The sequence below is a fragment of the Labrus bergylta genome, chromosome 21, assembly GCF_963930695.1.
Source record: "Labrus bergylta chromosome 21, fLabBer1.1, whole genome shotgun sequence".
Lineage (NCBI taxonomy): Eukaryota > Metazoa > Chordata > Actinopteri > Labriformes > Labridae > Labrus > Labrus bergylta.
Window position 1 is genome coordinate 15,590,257 of NC_089215.1, and position 16,338 is coordinate 15,606,594.

Genomic DNA, 16,338 nt, shown 5'->3' on the forward strand with positions numbered 1-16,338 from the left:
ACAACAGGTACATTTATACAATACAGATCGGAAACCATGTTTGTTTATTATCACTGTAAATATCGGCGTGTGTGTGTGTGTGTGTGTGTGTGTGTGTGTGTGTGTGTGTGTGTGTGTGTGTGTGTGTGTAGGTGGAGTGGGAGTCACATCCGTTGGGGTCAGCCGTTCAGACTGCGTCATGTGACCACGGGAAAATACTTGAGTCTGATAGAAGATAAATCTCTGCAGCTGCTGGACAAAGAACAAGCAGACGTCAAATCTACGGCCTTCTGCTTCAGGTCGTCTAAGGTACACTGTGAATACATTCATGGTCAGCTGAACATCTTGTTTCTGTTAGTGTTCCTTTTTAAAGTGTTCTTTTTCTGTCCTCTTCTTGGTGGTTCAGGAAAAGTTGGACCCTGGTGTGAAGAAGGAGGTGGATGGGATGGGGGCTCCTGACATTAAATATGGAGACTCTGTGTGTTACATCCAACACGTGGACACCTTTCTGTGGCTCACCTATCAGACTGTGGACGCTAAGTGTGCTCGTATGGGCGGAGTCCAGAGAAGGGTAGGCACAGAACATATGACTGCTTTTTATACTCGTAACACACACGTCGATTTCTGTACAACGCAGAGCTGACTCACCATCAAGCTTTCAGTGTGCTAACAAAATAAAATGTTGTAAAGAATTCACTCTTGCAGCAAATACTAATTGTACTTGTAATTGTACCTCTCTTGTTAGTTCTTCACAGTTTTAGTGAATAAGTCAGTGTGATGTTTCTGTGTTTCAGGCCATAATGCATCACGAGGGTCACATGGACGACGGGCTGACTCTGTCTCGCTCTCAACACGAGGAGAGTCGAACTGCACGAGTCATCAGGAGTACTGTGTTTCTGTTCAACCTGTTCATCAGGTGGGTCTCACAACCATATACACACTGACACACACACACACACACACACACACACACTCACACACTCACACACGCACACACAGACACACACGTACACACATGCACATACACTTGCACACACACGCGTGGGCATCGACAGTGTGCAGCAGCTTTTGACCCTGTTGCTAGGTATGACACATTATTTCAGAAGCTGTGATTGGTTGATCCAACAAAATTGAGAAAAAAACTAAATCATAGAATCTAGTCAGACATTATTTAAATATGTGTGATCATTTGTATAATATTAATAATACGGTTTATTTATTGGCGCCTTTCTTGTCACTCAAGGTCACTTTACATACACGGTGAGAGTAAAAACACGAACACAATCAACTACATAAAAAATATAAAAACAAAAACAACAACAGTAAGAAGGGGCGTGGTCAGACAGAATGAGCTATTTTAAAAAGGTGTGTTTTGAGCTGTGATTTAAAGTTGGGGAGAGAGTTCCAGAGACGGGGGCCTGTACGACTAAAGGCTTGAGACCCCATTGATGAGAGGCGGGCAGGAGGTGTGGTGAGGAGCATGGAGGAGGCAGAACGAAGGGTCCAAGAGGGGGTGTAGGTGTGGAGGAGAATCTTAAAATCAATGCGGTATCTGACAGGGAGCCAGTGGAGATGTTGAAGGACCGGAGTGATGTGTTCTATGGAGGGGGTTCTGGTAGTGATCCGGGCAGCTGAGTTCTGGACCAGTTGAAGTTTATGGCGAAGCTTGAGAAGGTAGTCCAGAGAGGAGAGAGTTGCAGTAGTCTATACAGTAGGTGACCAGGGTATTGACAAGGATGGCGGTGCTGTTGGGTGTAAGAGACGGGCGGAGGCGGTTGATGTTGCGCAGATGGAAATATGCTGACCGAGTGATGTTATTGATATACACTTCAAAGGATAGAATACTGTCGAGGATGACACCCAGGCTCTTAACTTTGGGGAGGGACGGACTGTGGAGTTGTCAATTGTTATTAAAGAGATGTCAGACTTTGCCAGAGTGGATTTGGATCCAACCAGAAGAACTTCAGTTTTATTGCTGTTGAGTTTGAGAAAGTTATGAGAGAACCAGGATTTAACTTCAAGGAGACAGTCGGAGAGGGATGAAGGTGTTGGCGGAGTTGTGACCTTTAAGCTGCAGCATGAGTTGGGCTTGGAAGACAGGTAGAGCTGGGTGTCATCCGCGTAGCAGTGAAAGTCAATACCACATTTCCTGAAGATGTGACAGAGAGGGAGGAGGTAGATGATGAAAAGGAGAGGACCTAAGACAGAGCCCTGAGGAACACCGGTTGTGACTCGGGAGAGCTGTGATCTGAAGTTTTTGAGTCGAACAAACTGAGTGTGACCGGAGAGATATGACTTGAACCAGGTGAGGGAGGTGCCAGTGAATCTGATTGAAGCTAGTATGTCAAGGAGGGTGAGATGAGAGATGGAGTCGAAGGCTGCACTTAAGTCAAGGAGGATAAGTATTGTTAAGAGTCCAGAGTCAGCTGCCATCAGGAGCTCATTTGTGATTTTCACCAGGGTTGTCTCAGTGCTGTGAAGGGGACGGAAACCAGACTGGAGTTCTTCAAACAGGTTATTGTCAGAGAGGTGTGTGTGAACCTGAACTGCAACTACTTTTTCCAGTACTTTTGTAAGAAATGGTAGATTGGAAATCGGTCTGAAATTATCAAGTTTATTGGGATCAGAGCCAAGTATTGGAGTTATTGCTGCTATTTTGAAGGATGATGGAACAAGACCAGAAGTAAGAGAGGACTCGATGATGTTGGTTATTGAAGAGGACGGAGAGGGTAGACAGGCTTTGACCAGGTGGGTAGGTATATAGCCTACAAGATGTTTGAAATCACATGCCCACTGGTGCAGCAGCTTCTTCACATGCTGATCGTTACATTATCAGGTAAAGAGCCTTAATTAGTGATTGGATGCACCTGTGGAGGTAACCACACGTAGAGTAACTCAACATGTCTCACTTTGTACTGAAAAAAGTCAGTGATAGATTGAAATGTCTGCACAAATCCTTATAGTCTGTTCAGCCCGACTATGATTCAATAATAATATTCTTCATGTCATGTTTGGAGAACATTTCTCGGTTTCCTCCTCAGCCTGAGAAACTCTTCATCCTGTTAGAAGTCCTCCTCACTTCTCCTCACAGTTTGACACCTGAGGAACTCTCTGAAGGACGAAGACACTTTGTGAATACCTTTCACCTTTACATCGATCTAGTCCTGACTTTGAGTGGAAACTCTAAGAAAATGTCCTGATTCTAAGAAATTTCTCAGAATTTTGTCACTAGGAGGCTTCGTGAATACGGCCCCTATTTTTTTATCTTCTGCCACTATTGATCATTTCAAAAAGAGACTGTGTCTTTTTAATACAGGAGGAATCAAAAAGTATGGCAGTATTAAAAAGGGTCCCCCTCTACACCCCTCTGCTCATACACTGACCCCTTTCTCCACCTGCTGCAGGGGGCTGGACTCTCTGAGGAAAAAGGGGCGTGGCTCCACTCCAGATCTACCCATAGATTCAGTCAGTCTGAGTCTGGAGGATCTGATTGGATACTTCCAACCACCTGGAGATCACCTGGAGCACGAAGACAAACAGAACCGCCTGAGAGCGCTCAAGAACCGCCAGAACCTTTTCCAGGAGGAGGTCAGAAACAACTTTTTATAAACATTTATATTAGTTTATTGTAAAGACAGAGGACAGTACCTCTTTCAGGAGGAGGTGGTAAATACAATCTATATTCTATATTAGGGCAGTCTGCATTAACTAGTTAATCAAATTAATGTCATGTTTGTCCCTTCAGGCTCACCGTAGATAGTGGTCTTCAGTATCTCCCTGTAGTCTCAGTGATGATAAAGAAGGACACTGCTGCATCTTTGAATGTCTCATTTCACTTTAACAAACTCTCAGACAGCTCAGCTGTTACCGTTCCTTTGAGCTGTTTGACCTCACTTTGGGATCCCTAACTACTTCCTGTTTCTGTGCTTAACTTCCTTTACTATCCTTCCATCTACAGGACGGGCATTACTTTATTTCAAAATAAAAGTACACAGCAAGTAAAATACTCTCAGTTTAAAACGGTACAAATTTTCAAAATGAAAGCCTAACAATATTTATTTTTAAATGGGAAATAATGCAAACATGCAATTAAAAGTGTGTAATCATTAATTGTAATCATTTGGCAGCCTTGTATTAAATACTTATTTGTTATGAATATTGATGTATTTCAAACAGAGACCAGAACGTCTCTCAGGAGCAGTCTGACAGAGACTCTGACCATCTGTGTGATGATGATGACAGTTACAGTTTATAAAGAATCAGGCTTTCCCCTTCTGTGTGTGTGTGTGTGTGTGTGTGTGTGTGTGTGTGTGTGTGTGTGTGTGTGTGTGTGTGTGTGTGTGTGTGTGTGTGTGTGTGTGTGTGTGTGTGTGTGTGTGTGTGTGTGTGTGTGTGTGTGTGTGTGTGTGTGTTTTCAGGGGATGATCAGCCTGGTGTTGGAGTGTATCGATCGTCTCCACGTTTACAGCAGTGCGGCTCATTTTACTGAAGCTGCAGGAAGAGAAGCAGGAGACGCCTGGAGCTCCATCCTCAACTCTCTGTACCAGCTGCTGGGTACACACACACACACACACACACACACACACACACACACACACACACACACACACACACACACACACACACACACACACACACACACATTGAGTGATGGACAGTAGATAATGAAGATGCTGAAATGACACAAGCAGAAATTTTATTATTTTATTATGAAACACCTGAGGCTCCAATAAGACAGGTGTCTAATCTACCCCCTTTACCCCCCCCCCCCCCCCCCCCCCCCCAGCGGCTCTGATCAGAGGAAACAGGAAGAACTGTGCTCAGTTCTCGGGCTCGTTGGATTGGTTAATCAGCAGACTGGAGCGGCTGGAGGCCTCCTCAGGTAGGTCAGCACTTGTTGGAGGACATCACTGATCACATGATATCAAATGATTATCCATTATCCATTAATGCACACTTTACCACTTCGGTCGTCCATTTAAAACATGTTTTAAAATGCTTCAACATGTCACCACTAGGTGTCCCTCTAACAGCTCTAAAAGTTTCCTCTAGAGACCTTAAACTGTTGACCCTGGATGACATCATTGTTATCCACAGTGATTGACAGTGTGAGTGTGTGTGTGTGTGTGTGTGTGTGTGTGTGTGTGTGTGTGTGTGTGTGTGTGTGTGTGTGTGTGTGTGTGTGTGTGTGTGTGTGTGTGTGTGTGTGTGTGTGTGTGTGTGTGTGTGTGTGTGGTTGTGTGTGTGCAGGTATCCTAGAGGTTCTTCACTGTGTGCTGGTGGAGAGTCCTGAGGCTCTGAACATCATCAAAGAGGGACACATCAAGTCCATCATCTCTCTGCTGGACAAACACGGACGCAACCACAAGGTCACTTACTAATATACAGTATATGTGTATATACATATATATACAAATCCATACCTGTTTGTTACCACGGCAACAACATCAAAAGTCTTAGACATTTAATGTTGGGTAATGTTTGTTTTGAATTATCAAAAGTTGAAGTGGCAGACTCCTGCACACAAAGTTTCTGACGGACTCGTATCCTTAACATCCGTCTAATTAAATAAATATGCAAATCATTTTTCTACTTTCTCTTTTATCATCAATGTGAACACAGCATGTTAGTGACATAAACATCACTTTTGCATCTGAATGGGACGGCAAGAGAATGTTCCTGGCCTTTGAACCTGACTCTCTCTCTCTCTCTCTCCTCCCCTCTCTCTCTCTTTGTGCATGTTCATGTGTGTGTGTTTGTGTATGTGTCCAGGTACTGGACGTGTTGTGCTCTCTGTGTGTGTGTCACGGCGTTGCTGTTCGCTCAAACCAACATCTGATCTGTGACAACCTGCTGCCAGGAAGAGACCTGCTGCTGCAGACCAGGCTGAGCAACCACGTAAGCAGGTATACACACACACACACACACACACACACACACACACACACACACACACACACACACACACACACACACACACACACACACACACACACACACACAAACATGCACACACACAAACACGCACACACATGCACAGACACATGCACACGCTATATTAATATATAAGAAAGCTACAGGAGACAAAGATGTCTTACTTTCTTCCTTTTTCTTCTCCACTTCCTCTTCTTCCTCCTCCTCGTCCTCCAGCATGCGTCCAAACATCTTCCTAGGTGTCAGCGATGGCTCCGCCCAGTACAGGAAGTGGTACTACGAGCTGATCGTTGATCAGGCTCTGCCGTTCGTCACAGCGGAGGCGACTCACCTGAGGGTGGGCTGGGCCAACACAAACGGCTACGCCCCCTTCCCCAGCGGGGGGGAGGGGTGGGGGGGCAATGGGGTGGGAGATGACCTCTACTCGTATGGCTTTGATGGACTCCACCTGTGGTCAGGTGTGTAATCTTTATGCATGTTCTAATTCTGACTAGCTGCTGTTTAACCTTCAAAATAACACTAAGAAGAATTAACTCCGCCCCTATCTGCTCTACTGTTATGACCTCTGACCTCCAGGTGTCAGGTGTAATATAACAGTGTTTCCTGTCCCTGCAGGCTGCATCGCTCGCTCTGTGAGCTCTCCTAACCAGCACCTCCTGAGGGTGGAGGACGTGGTGAGCTGCTGTCTGGATCTGAGCGTGCCCAGTATCTCCTTCAGGATCAATGGGCAGCCCGTGCAGGGCATGTTCGAGAATTTCAACTCTGACGGACTATTCTTCCCCGTGGCGAGCTTCTCTGCAGGAGTCAAGTCAGTCATAGAAAACAACCAGCTCACACGTCATATAAACTGACATGTTCTTTTAATGTCGTTCAGAGTCCAGAGAGTTCCAGCCTGAGCTCACAGTCTGGAGTCAAAGTCTCTCCAGATATATTTAAAGCTGATTTTTTTTTTTTAAATAAACATGTTTCAATGTGATCCCAAACCCTGACTCCCCCTCTCCTCCCCCCTACAGAGTGCGTTTCCTACTGGGGGGTCGTCATGGAGAGTTTAAGTTCCTCCCCCCTCCTGGTTACGCCCCCTGCTACGAGGCCGTGTTACCCCGAGAGAAGCTAAAGCTGGAGCCCAGTCAGGACCAGACTGAGGACAGAGACCTGCTTGGACCCACCATCACCCTGAGCCAGGCAGCCTTCACCCCCATACCTGTGGACACCAGCCAGGTACTGACTAGGTCAAGACCAGGTATTGACAGGATCCAGTACAGGTACTGACAGGGTACAGACCGAGTACTGACGGGATTCAGCCCAGGTACTGACAGGATCCACACCAGGTACTGACAGGATTCAGGTCAGGTACTGACAGGGTCCACACCAGGTACTGACAGGGTTCAGACCAGGTACTGACAGGGTCCACACCAGGTACTGACAGTGTCCACACCAGGTACTGACAGGGTTCAGACCAAGTGCTTACAGGGTCAAGCCCAGGAACTGACAGGGTCCAGTACAGGTACTTAAAGGCTTGTCTCTGTGTGCAGATCGTTCTTCCTCCTCACTTGGAGAGAATCCGGGAGAAACTGGCAGAAAACATTCATGAGCTTTGGGTGATGAATAAGATTGAACTGGGCTGGACCTACGGAGCCGTGAGTACCTGATGATATACTCTATAACCGTTAGCTTTCTGTTATATACTCAGCAGTGATAAGTCACATTTATACTCTGTGTGTGGTATAGACTCCCATGTTGTTTTAGTTTAAGTTACCGTAGTTACTGAGCTGCACCCGTCTGTAGTTTGTTCAATACTTCACAGCAGATTCAGATTCAGAGAGCACTGTGACGTTACCTGAATATAACACCAGGTCTATGAGTTCATGTCCAGGTGAAAGCTGACACACACACACAAACACACACACACACACTTCCTGTCGTTACCTGTACAGGTGAGAGATGATAACAAGAGGCAGCACCCATGCCTGGTGGAGTTCTCCAAACTTCCCGAGCAGGAGAGGAGCTACAACCTGCAGATGTCTCTGGAGACGCTCAAGTAAGCATCGGAGCAAGATAAAGATATGTAATGTGTTTGATCATGTTTGTGTGTGTTTGATCCTTTGTGTGTCTGTGTGTGTGTGTTCCAGAACTCTGCTGGCTCTGGGCTGCCATGTTGGTCTGGCTGATGAACACGCCGTGGAGAAAGTGAAGAGTCTGAAGCTGTCCCAAACGTGAGTAAACATCAGATGAACATCAGTCAGATTACACCGGCAGAGTTAGCAGAGTGACACATGCAGATAGGTTGCTGATGTCTGGAGGAACAGATCTTATAGTTTCCCAGTCTGTGTTGAAGATCAGTTCAGATGAACACACATGACCTCCGGACATGAGTACCTAAAGGAGTGTGATTAGTATGCTAGCTAATGATTGAGTGGGTGAACTCTATCTGTGCAGCTATGAGTTATCCAGTGGTTATAAACCTGCACCTCTGGACCTGAGTCACATCAAACTGACCTCCACCCAGGAAGCCATGGTGGACAAACTGGCTGAGAACGCTCACAACGTGTGGGCTAGAGACCGCATCCGGCAGGGCTGGACCTACGGCATCCAGCAGGTAGGAAGGGGGGCACAGGCTGGTTTATACTGTGAGACATACAACCATCAGTTACTCTAGTTATTCCTCTGTCTGTGTCTGTGCTCAGGATGTGAAGAGCCGTAGAAACCCTCGTCTGGTCCCCTACATTCTGCTGGACGAGAGGACCAAGAAGTCCAACAAAGACAGTCTGAGAGAGGCGGTCAGGACTCTGCTGGGCTACGGATACAACCTGGAAGCTCCAGACCAGGACCACGGTATGAGTCTACCCTTCACTTCCTCGCTTCATTCAATGACTACAAAATCACAGGTTGTTGTCTGTGATGATTAATATGGAACTGCTCACCAGACAAGCTCTCTGCCTCCCTGGCCCTTTCTCCTCCAGCAGCTCAGTGTGACCTCAGTAACATGTCTGCTGAGAGGTTCAGAATCTTCAGAGCAGAGAAAACCTACAGTGTGAACGCAGGGAAGTGGTACTTTGAGCTGGAGGTAAGAAAAGACACCATGACAGACAAAGATGTAGTCCTGAGCTGACAATAATCAGACACCCATTTAACCTGAGCATGCGTCTCCTCCAGGTGTTAACAGCAGGAGAAATGAGGGTGGGCTGGGCCAGACCAGGGTGCCTTCCAGACCACGAGCTGGGATCTGATGATCAGGCCTTTGTGTTTGATGGTTTCAAGGTGGCTGCCTCTTTCTTTGCTCCACACATATTTTTAGTTACTGTAAAAAACAGTCTATGCATTTTTCATCCTAAAAGTCGCCTGCACAATTATTCACGTCTGAGTCCTAAAAGGAGAGGGTGGTGTGTCCATAGGTCCAGCGCTGGCACCAGGGTAACGAGCACTTTGGGCGGGCATGGCAGACGGGGGATGTGGTGGGCTGCATGGTGGACCTAAACGAACACACCATGATGTTCACACTGAACGGAGAAGTGCTGCTGGATGACTCTGGATCTGAGCTGGCATTCAAGGACTTTGATGCTGGTGAAGGTCAGTTTTTAATTTATTACAGAAGCTTCTGAAATAGCCGATGCAGAGGAAAGGATTAGTGGCCCAAGCAGGGAACTTGGTTATAGATGCAACTTTGGCCTTGGCGCGGCTGACCTGACCCTGACTAACCTGCTTGCCTAAATAAATCACGTCTATTTACCAAACCGACATTTGGCAAGGCTGAGTGACACTTGGGCTTAGTTTAATTAAGAGAAATGTAATGCATCCAGCTAAACATTGGTAGGGATTGGTTCATGGGACTGTAATGATTTGTTGAAGGAGCAAAGTAAACCTGAGTTTAATCTGCATACTGTGATAAGCCAGAATTTTGTCCTGAATTATTTGACCTACACGAAGCACGTCAAAGTTAGATATTCATGTTTTAAGAACTCAACCTTTGTGCGCTCAACATTGCTGTGACACTATGATTCCACTCAGAGACATCTGGTCTCAACCAGCTGAGGTCGGTGTCAGATGGTTTCACCAGCTGTACCTGTCCGTAGAAGGTCATGTTCCAAGGAATAAACTTAGAACAACATAAAACTGATCTTAGTCACATGATAAATATTTGCCATTGAAGTATTTGATTTTTCGCCATCAGGTTTCATCCCGGTGTGCAGTCTGGGGGTATGTCAGGTGGGGAGGATGAACTTTGGAAAAGATGTCAGCTCTCTGAAGTACTTCACCATCTGCGGACTGCAGGAAGGATATGAACCATTCGCCGTCAACATGAACCGGGACGTCACCATGTGGCTCAGCAAGAGGCTGCCTCAGTTTGTACCTGTGCCCCCAAACCACCAACACATAGATGTGAGGAGAAACACCTGGACACACACTCAGGAACATAAAGATAGAACCTGCTAGAATCTGCTGCTTCTTTAGATCTATGTTAGAGTTTCTAATGGGCTCAGATGTAATCAGGAACAACTCAGAACAGTTTTTACCCACAGAATTTATTATACAGGTTCATCCGACACTGAAGTCGACACTAACAGTTTCTGATCCCGCAGGTGACGAGGATCGACGGGACGGTGGAGTCGTGTCCATGTCTCAGGGTCACTCAGAGGTCATTTGGCTCTCAGAACAGTCACAATGACATCACCTTCTACAGACTGAGCATGCCCATAGAGTGTGCAGAGTCCTTCTCCAGATCGCCACATGACAGCCTCTTCTCTCCAAAGAGGGTAACAGAACCAAACTCAGATATGAACACGTGTGTAACATGTAGGGCTGCACACAGTCAGATTTGTTCTCCGTCTCACAATGTGTGTGATGTATTGGTTGTGCAGGAACTGGAGGACTTTGAGACAGTGTCAGATTTCGAGGTCCTCATGAAGTCTCCTCATGGTCCCAACGGTCCTGACAGAGACGAGTTCAACAACCACAAAGATTATAACCAGGAGAAGCCCTCCAAACTTAAGCAGAGGTAATATTCCACTGCTCCATATATTCACAGTAAAGGTTCATCAGTGACCTGAACATTTTTATCATTTTGTCATCACTCTTCTAAACTTTCTAACCCTGAACTCACCACAGGTTCATGCTGAAGAAAAACAAACCTGACAACAGCTGTCCAACATCTACCCGTCTGTCAGAGGAGGTGATGGCTGACGACAGAGATGAATACGAGTTTCTCATGCATGCATCAACGGTAATAAACTAAAGATGCACGCAATTTGGAGTTATGAATTACATATCACGTCTGAATGTATTTGAAGTATTCGGCTGTCATACGTATCTCTTTTATTTCTTTATGTTTATCTCATTGGAAGCTGCTTTGACCCAGGAGTCCATTGCTCCATGTACTGACTTCATGTTTGATGAGTCTGGTTCTGTGAGGTTCTTGGTGTACTTTGTTTGTGATAGAAACCATAATCCATGTTGATGGAGTTAATCTTGAACCTCTCTCTCTTTGTTCAGCACCACTACTCAGTGCGGATCTTCCCTGGTCAGGAGCCCAGCAGTGTGTGGGTGGGCTGGGTGACCTCTGACTTCCATCAGTACGACCCCGGTTTCGAGCTGCACAAAGTCCGAACTGTGACTGTGACCCTGGGAGACGAGAAGGGCAAAGTTCACGAGAGGTGATTCGAGTCACAGCCAACACAAATCTAAAAGTCTTCCGTATCTGGAAGAACTATTCTTTGTCAGAATGTCTTTCGGAACCAAATGCAGATAAACTATTTAGAACTGTTGCAGTTTTATTAAGAAAATCAAACAGAATGAAGAGGCAGGCAGGTGGTGGGCACAGGTGGCATGGTTGACAGTTGACATGGTTCAAAAGGAAGTGGAAGGATGTGATAACCAAGGGAAGTCTGACGTTGTCTATTACTGGGTGATGAACAGGAAGGGCCTTGGCAAGTGGGAAAGTAGTCCCCTCTCAGGTTGGTCAGGAACAATCAACAAGGTTATTCCAGAGGTCTGAAGGAGGGTTTCACAGGTAAGAGGAGGGGGGTCAGGAATAGCAGGAAAACAGCCAAGTTGCCAAGTTGTCCTGTAGTTTAGTAGGAACAGGACATTTGTTCCTGTAGTTTTGCAGGAACAGGACATTTGTTCCTGTAGTTTTGTAGGAACAGGACATTTGCTCCTGTAGTTTAGCAGGAACAGGACATTTGTTCTTGATGTTTAGTAGGAACAAGACGTTTGTTTCCATAGTTTAGCAAGAACAGGAATTTGAACCTGTGTTTTGCAGAAACAGGACATTTGTTCCTGTAGTTTAGCAGGAACAGGACATTTGTTCCTGTAGTTTAGCAGGAACAGGACATTTGTTCTTGATGTTTAGTAGGAACAGGACATTTGTTCCTGTAGTTTAACAGGAACAGGACATTTTGTTCCTGTAGTTTAGTAGGAACAGGACATTTGTTCCTGTAGTTTTGCTGGAACAGGCCATTTGTTCCTGTAGTTTAGTAGGAACAGGACATTTGTTTCTGTAGTTTATGAGGAACAGGACATTTGTTCTTGATGTTTAGTAGGAACAGGCCAATTGTTCCTGTAGTTTAGTAGGAACAGGACATTTGTTCTTGATGTTTAGTAGGAACAGGCCATTTGTTCCTGTAGTTTAGTAGGAACAGGACATTTGTTCCTGTAGTTTAGCAGGAACAGGACATTTGTTCTTGATGTTTAGTAGGAACAGGACAATTGTTCCTATAGTTTTGCTGGAACAGGACATTTGTTCCTGTAGTTTAGTAGGAACAGGACATTTGTTTCTGTAGTTTTGCAGGAACAGGACATTTGTTCCTGTAGTTTAGTAGGAACAGGACATTTGTTCCTGTAGTTTTGCAGGAACAGGACATTTGTTCCTGTAGTTTAGCAGGAACAGGACATTTGCTCCAGTGAGTGTCTGTATTTCTTCATTCAGTATAAAGCGCAGTAACTGCTACATGGTGTGGGCCGGAGAGAGCAGCAGTCCTGGTCAAGGGAGGAACAACAACGGTTTGGAGATCGGCTGTCTGGTCGACACAACACACGGTCTACTGACCTTCACGGCCAACGGGAAGGAACTCAGCACGTACTACCAGGTCAGTATTTTATACTTTGGTACACTTTATTCTACTGACTTGTCTTACTGAACACCTGACTGTACAAACATGAGCCAGCAGGAAGTGCTATCGTCATTAGTCAGCTTGGATAGTTCCGCTCACGGTGTTGAGTTCAGATGTGTGTCCTATGTTCAGGTGGAGCCCAGCACCAAACTGTTCCCTGCAGTGTTTGCCAAAGCCACCAGTCCCAATGTATTCCAGTTTGAACTGGGACGAGTCAAGGTGAGACAGACACACACATTCTCATCAACACGTCATTACCGTAGTCCTGCTTTAACCAACAGCCAAGTCTAAGTCCTGTCAGATTAAACAGGTTCTCTCTGTGTACATTAAATTCAATACTTTTACGGCACAGAACATTTTTTAATGTGTGAAACAAGTTGTGTCAGTTTAGCATGAAGTTAGTCTTAAACACCACCAGCCTAGTGTGTGTTCCAACATGGATTCAGTGTTGTTGTGTGACCTGGTGTTGTGTTATTGTGTGTGTGTGTGTGTGTGTGTGTGTGTGTGTGTGTGTGTGTGTGTGTGTGTGTGTGTGTTTTTTCTGTCAGAATGTGATGCCTTTGTCAGCTGGTCTGTTTAAGAGCGAGAGGAAGAACCCGGCTCCTCAGTGTCCTCCTCGACTGCACGTCCAGTTCCTCACACCGGTGTTATGGAGTCGAGTACCAAACCACTTCCTCAAGGTAACACCTGTTACATTCACCTGTTCTGCCCACCTCTTAAGGTTTAAGTTGAAGTTCTTTATCTCACCTGTGTTGATCAGGTCTCAGCGTCCAGAGTGAACGACAGACACGGCTGGCTGGTCCAGTGTACTGAACCTCTGCAGTTCATGTCTCTGCACATACCTGAGGAGAACAGGTGGACAACACACACACACACACACACACACACACACACACACACACACAGAGACACACACAAATACTCAAACACACACAGATGTACACACTTGCTCTCTCACTCTTTACTTAGTATTTGTGCATCTGTGTTTATGTGTCTCAGGTGTGTGGACATCCTGGAACTGTCCGAGCAGAGCGACTTGTTAAAGTTTCACTTCCACACTCTCAGACTGTACTCTGCTATCTGTGCTCTGGGAAACAACCGGGTCGCTCACGCTCTCTGCTCACACGTGGACGAGTCCCAGCTGCTGCAGGCTATCCAAAACAAATACATGCCAGGTAACACACACACTTACACACTCACACACACACACACACACACACACACACACACACACACACACTTACTCTGACTCTTACAGTTTTTTAAGATTGCTATGACAATTTATTTAATACTTTTAACAATTTTTCCTAAACTCTTAACACACCAACACACCTAACACACAATTGGCAAAACAGTTAATTTCATGCACAAAATCACACATTGTAAACTAAACTCCAACACTAATTTTCAAAATACAACAATACACTAACACAATACTCCATGTCCACCAAAACACTGACACATGTCTCAAAATCAAATTAAATGTATGTATATTGTGTCAAAGCAACAGAAATGTGTGGAAATTGTTTGGCCTATACAGACGGATGTTGTAAAGAGTTTCGGAAAAAGTGTTAAAAGTATTGAAAAAATTGTCATAGCAGTCGTACATTTTTTTTGATGGTTTTATATAAATATATTTTATTCTGTGTGGTTTCATCCCTGCAGCAGTGAGAGGACGTGAGGCGTCTCCCTTTTTGTGTGTCCCAGTTTATGGAGGACAAAGAGTATACCATCTTTCCCTCCGCCTGATGTTTGCTGAGGAAAACTAACTGTCAAACAATCCATTAAAATCTTAAAAAATGTATAGATTATAAAACATGAAGCAGTGAACCTTAACAATTATTCATGTCCTTTATCAAATGTGTTTTACTTCAGATCACAGCTCCAGCAAGCAGCTTCTTTTTAAACTGGTCACATAACCTCCTGTATGTATTGTTTCTACACTAACTAGAGTACTCAGGTGACTGACAGCTGTGTCCCCGCCCCCTCAGGTCTGCTGCGTGCAGGTTACTACGACCTGCTGATCGACATCCACCTGAGCAGCTACGCCACAGCCCACCTCATGATGAACAACGAGTACATCGTCCCCATGACCGACGAGACCAAGAGCATCACCCTGTTCCCCGACCAGGACAAGAAGCACGGCCTGCCCGGCATCGGCCTCAGCACCTCCCTCAGACCCAGAATGCACTTCACCTCGCCCTGCTTCGTCTGCGGGGCCGTGCCGTCCCACCGTAACCATAGCAACAACGGCTCAGCACCCGGAGACTGTTTCCAGTACAGCCCCGAGTTCCCCTTAGATGTCCTGAAGGTGAAGACAATCGAGATGCTGACGGAGGCGGTGAGGGAGGGCAGCTTGCACGTCAGAGATCCTATAGGGGGCAGCACTGAGTTCCTGTTCGTCCCCCTCATTAAACTGTTCTACACCATGCTCATCATGGGCGTGTTCAAGAACGGAGACCTGAAGAACATCCTGAGGCTGATCGAGCCCTCAGTCTTCTGTGTGAGTGGGGAGGAGCAGGAGGGAGTGCTGAAGGAGCAGGAGGGGGGAGGAAGAGGAGAGGAGGGGGGAAGGAGCATGCCCAAAGAAGGACTCTTACAGATGAAGCTACCTGAGCCCGTCAAACTACAGGTGACCCTGCTCCTCTCGCTGGAGTTTAACTTTTATATACATCAACCATATTCAGCAGCACGTTTCATATGTGTGTGTGTGTGTGTGTGTGTGTGTGTGTGTGCATGTGCGTGCAGATGTGCCACGTGCTGCAGTACCTGTGTGACTGTCAGGTGCGTCACCGGATCGAGGCGGTGGTCGCCTTCTCTGACGACTTTGTGGCCTGTCTCCAAGACAACCAGCGTTTCCGCTACAACGAGGTGATGCTCGCTCTCAACATGTCCGCAGCGCTCACTGCCAGGAAGACCAAAGAGTTCAGGTCCCCTCCACAGGAGCAGGTAGGAACACACCTGAGGGGGGGGGGGGAGTTAAATGTTTGATTTGTGTGGTAGTGTTTTTGAGAGGAGGTCACTTCCTGTCTGTGTGCACAGATCAACATGCTGCTGAACTTTAAAGACAACAAACAGGACTGTCCCTGTCCCGAGTCCATCCGAGACCAGCTGCTGGACTTCCACGAGGACCTCATGAGACACTGTGGTACAGCCCGACACACCTTATTAATAATACTATGTTTATTTAGTAATACATACATCATCTATAATAATGATAATAATATAAACACTGTGGTCCAGCTGAGAGAGATCTCATTAATAATAATTATGTAATAATGTTAATGATCATATATAATAATTATCATAATTGATAGAG

The 16,338-nt window shown here is 45.8% G+C and overlaps 1 protein-coding gene across 1 annotated transcript in view; it reads left to right on the plus strand.

Moving 5' to 3' along the window:
- The first annotated feature begins 35 nt into the window (after nt 1-35).
- ryr2a (ryanodine receptor 2a (cardiac)) overlaps nt 36-16,338 on the plus strand; it is a 75,293-nt gene continuing 58,990 nt past the window's right edge. The window contains exons 1-32 of the mRNA XM_065949267.1: nt 36-288; nt 386-550; nt 774-895; nt 3,384-3,567; nt 4,398-4,533; nt 4,766-4,861; nt 5,230-5,348; nt 5,752-5,885; nt 6,130-6,371; nt 6,529-6,721; nt 6,927-7,131; nt 7,446-7,550; nt 7,848-7,951; nt 8,043-8,126; nt 8,350-8,509; nt 8,598-8,745; nt 8,874-8,977; nt 9,067-9,171; nt 9,306-9,480; nt 10,082-10,290; nt 10,491-10,664; nt 10,770-10,906; nt 11,017-11,131; nt 11,401-11,561; nt 12,836-12,995; nt 13,152-13,238; nt 13,568-13,699; nt 13,780-13,874; nt 14,019-14,194; nt 15,011-15,651; nt 15,768-15,968; nt 16,062-16,167. Coding sequence (XP_065805339.1) covers nt 37-288; nt 386-550; nt 774-895; nt 3,384-3,567; nt 4,398-4,533; nt 4,766-4,861; nt 5,230-5,348; nt 5,752-5,885; nt 6,130-6,371; nt 6,529-6,721; nt 6,927-7,131; nt 7,446-7,550; nt 7,848-7,951; nt 8,043-8,126; nt 8,350-8,509; nt 8,598-8,745; nt 8,874-8,977; nt 9,067-9,171; nt 9,306-9,480; nt 10,082-10,290; nt 10,491-10,664; nt 10,770-10,906; nt 11,017-11,131; nt 11,401-11,561; nt 12,836-12,995; nt 13,152-13,238; nt 13,568-13,699; nt 13,780-13,874; nt 14,019-14,194; nt 15,011-15,651; nt 15,768-15,968; nt 16,062-16,167 — 5,227 coding nt within the window. The 5' untranslated portion in view covers nt 36. The remainder of the gene's footprint in view (nt 289-385; nt 551-773; nt 896-3,383; nt 3,568-4,397; nt 4,534-4,765; nt 4,862-5,229; nt 5,349-5,751; nt 5,886-6,129; nt 6,372-6,528; nt 6,722-6,926; nt 7,132-7,445; nt 7,551-7,847; nt 7,952-8,042; nt 8,127-8,349; nt 8,510-8,597; nt 8,746-8,873; nt 8,978-9,066; nt 9,172-9,305; nt 9,481-10,081; nt 10,291-10,490; nt 10,665-10,769; nt 10,907-11,016; nt 11,132-11,400; nt 11,562-12,835; nt 12,996-13,151; nt 13,239-13,567; nt 13,700-13,779; nt 13,875-14,018; nt 14,195-15,010; nt 15,652-15,767; nt 15,969-16,061; nt 16,168-16,338) is intronic.